The sequence below is a fragment of the Pleurodeles waltl genome, chromosome 3_1 (genome assembly GCF_031143425.1).
Source record: "Pleurodeles waltl isolate 20211129_DDA chromosome 3_1, aPleWal1.hap1.20221129, whole genome shotgun sequence".
Classification (NCBI taxonomy): Eukaryota; Metazoa; Chordata; class Amphibia; order Caudata; family Salamandridae; genus Pleurodeles; species Pleurodeles waltl.
The window spans coordinates 1,844,916,969-1,844,920,246 of NC_090440.1; the positions used below are offsets into that span (position 1 = coordinate 1,844,916,969).

The window sequence follows — 3,278 nt, forward strand, 5'->3', positions numbered from 1 at the left end:
GGCCTTCTCCAGAGTCCTGGGAGCCCACCAGCAATCCCATGACAAGAGGGGCCAGATACTCACCACCTTGCAGCAGACCCAAAGGCTGTAGTGGGAATTCCATCAGGAGGCCATGCAGAAGTGGCAGGTACTCAGTGCCATCGTGGTCTCCATGCTAGGGAAGTTCAAGGAACTCAACACCATCCTACGTACATCCTCCACCCCACAGCAGGCTGCATCCAGTAGTGACACAACACCACTGCCTTCTAGATCAGCACCTGCTACTGGAATGGAGGCCAAGCAGGAGGACCCACAGGTCACCAGCACGCCTACCCCTGCAGCTGAGGGACCCCCTGTAAAAGAGGTCAGCGATCCAGACATCCTGCAGGACCTTAGGCAAAGGGCAATCCCCCACCAGGAAGTGATCCCTCTCCTGAACTGTCACCCTTGTGTGCCAATGTTACACCCTGTAGGCTGTTCAATCCCACGTTCCCATCATCCCAAAGCTAATGGATACAGGACCTGTGAAACAACCAGCTGGACCACCCACTCTGATCTTCACCTAAACCAAGTCTTTATTCCTTTGGACTGCGATGTAAAACACTCAATGAACACTAATTACCATAAGTCATGGTGCATGAGTCTTCATTGCTTAAAGTGGCCTTTCTGTTTACAAGCAACCATCAAATACACATGTCAGCACTACAAGAATGTCAAAGTGACAGATGTAGTAGGAATCTCCAGTGGGTGTGTGAGTACATCCATATTGTAGTAACATCCAATGTCAAGGGTGCCAAAAGGCATATCAGTAATCAGCTTACAAACAGACATGTGACCTGAAGAGGGTAAATGACATGGAATAAGGCTCAATGTTGTAAGGCATGTAGTCCATATCCATATATCAAGAGCAATAGAACACAAACACAGGATGATTGCCCCAGCAGCTGTGGTACCACATATGCAAGGGCCTGCATTGTCACTCACACAAATGTGTAATAAAGTAAACATTTCACATAGGTGACATCCTCTACCGATCACCTCCTTGAGTAGTCAGGAACAGGTAATTTCCACACAGCAGTTGACAATGCAGCATGATAGGCCTGCACAGCAGGACAAGATTGATAAGTTCCCTTTACATTTATCCAACAGTCAGACTGATGATCCAAAACCTTCAATACAACCATAAGGATGTTTTGTTATGGCACCAGCATTTCACACATGTCATTGGCAGCAATGCATTTATACTACCCCTTATGATAAGTCAGCTACCTTTCAGGGTTGAAAATCAAGATGGAAGGCAGTAGTCTCCTTGATTCATGCAAAATCTGAGTACAGACTAGCTTTACCAATACATAGTCCAAGTGCACATAATATCCCAATCAAACATACCTGTTTATCATCGAAAGTAGTGACGAATCAGGTCAGTTCTTTTGTCATGTGCCTCATCTGCCTTCTCAGTATCAGAGTTAACGGCCTCAACCACTGCTCCAGCATCAATGTCCCCCACCTCCAACAGTGTGACGTGTATTCTGAAGGCCAGATTATTGAGCATGGAGCATGCAACCACAATCTTGCAGACTTTCCCTGATCGGTATTGTAGGGCACCAACGGACACATGGAGGCAACAAAATCTAGCTTTCAAGAGGCCGAAAGTCATCTCAATCATCCGCCTCATCCACCCACATACCTCATTGTACCTGTTCTCCCCTTCTGTAGTAAGTTGTCTAACAAGTGTCAGGAGCCAGGGCAGGTTGGGGTATCCAGAGTCACCTGTGTGGAAAAGGAGATATGACAATAGGTAACAATGTTAGGCATAGTACAGACTATGTAGGAAGGGATATCAAACATCTGACATGGAGAGCAGTACACATACCTATTAGCCAGGCCCTTTCTCCCTGTAGCTGTAACATCAATGCATGGACACTGCTGATCCTAAGAACGTAGGAATCATGTATTGAACCATGGAATTTCACTGTTACATGTGTTATGTACTCGCCAGAAAAAAACACACTTGTACATTGAGCTAATATGTACTTTTCTGGTTTCTGTAGACCAGTTCATTGGCCCTCTGAGGTACCAAGGCAATGTGAGTCCAATCAATGGCCCCTATTACATGTGGGATATGTGATATATTGTAGAACACTGCTTTAACAGTGGGCAATTCAGCACGTGGTGGGAACCTTATGTAACTGTTCACAAGTTTGAGTAGGGCATCCAGTACATTCTGTAACACTTTACTGAACTTGGGCTGTGACATCTCTGCAGCCAGTCCCACAGTCACCTGAAATAAGCGACTGGACAGAAAATGTAGGATTGCCAACACCGGGACTGTTGGAGAGATGGCATGGGGATTTCTCAAAGCCGGCAGGAGGTCTAGCTCCAACTGGGCAACCAGTTCCTTGATGGGCACACGGTTCAGCCGATAGGTCATGATGATGTGACACTCTTTCATGGTTTCAAGATCTACTAGGGGCCAGTAAACTGGTGCATTCCTCATCACTCCATTTTGGCGGTATCTAAGCAGGGATACAAACAACAATCTGGGCACATCTCACTACGCTGTGAACCAAGTATGACTTCAGACAATCATGAAGTATTGGTCATGTAAGTTGACTGTCATGTTGTGGAAAGACACATTAATCTATACTCCATTTTTACTCAGGCAATGCCACATAATGCCATACCTGTGTACAGGACATGTAAAAATTGACTTTCCACCACACGGATTGTCAATACAAATACAAGTAGTGAAAAGTGTGGTAATGTCACCTGACACCCACTACATATGTGATTGTTCACAAAATGTGACCTACATGAATCATTTTGTGATGATATGCAGGTAATGTTGCAGTGTGAACCCAGGACAGTCATGTAACATACTAAAATGGCATCCGCCAGTCCTGCATGCATAAGAAAAATGGAAGTGACCTCATTTAGACAGCAGCTGTTATCATGGCGGTTGGTGGTCAGAACCGACGCGCAACTACTAATTGGTTAACATTGACATCTATGGGAAACTGGGACCAATGACGATCACCGCCGGCGCTGACGGTCATGACCGCTGCGGTTGTAACCACCATTTTGTCTGGACAAGCTCACTTGACTCCTGCCATTCGGGCAAGAAAGACCACCACTTCATGTGCTGCTGTGTCCTGAATCTTGGAGCCACAATGTCACTCTCTGCAGGGATAGGGCTCCAGCCTTCACAGCTGAGGAGCTGGATCAACTGGTGGAAGGGGTCCTACTCATTTATGGGCGGTTGTATGGTGCTCCAGGGCAACAGGTCAGTGCAACGTCCT

At 46.3% G+C, this 3,278-nt stretch overlaps 1 protein-coding gene across 1 annotated transcript; it reads right to left on the minus strand.

Moving 5' to 3' along the window:
- Positions 1 to 1,375: 1,375 nt before the first annotated feature.
- LOC138283624 (putative nuclease HARBI1) lies at positions 1,376 to 2,476 on the minus strand. The gene is made up of 2 exons (XM_069221562.1): positions 2,014 to 2,476; positions 1,376 to 1,749 (listed from the first exon to the last, which is right to left on the minus strand). Exons 1-2 carry the CDS (start codon positions 2,474 to 2,476, stop codon positions 1,376 to 1,378), a joined length of 837 nt encoding a protein of 278 aa, XP_069077663.1.
- Positions 2,477 to 3,278: the final 802 nt, after the last annotated feature.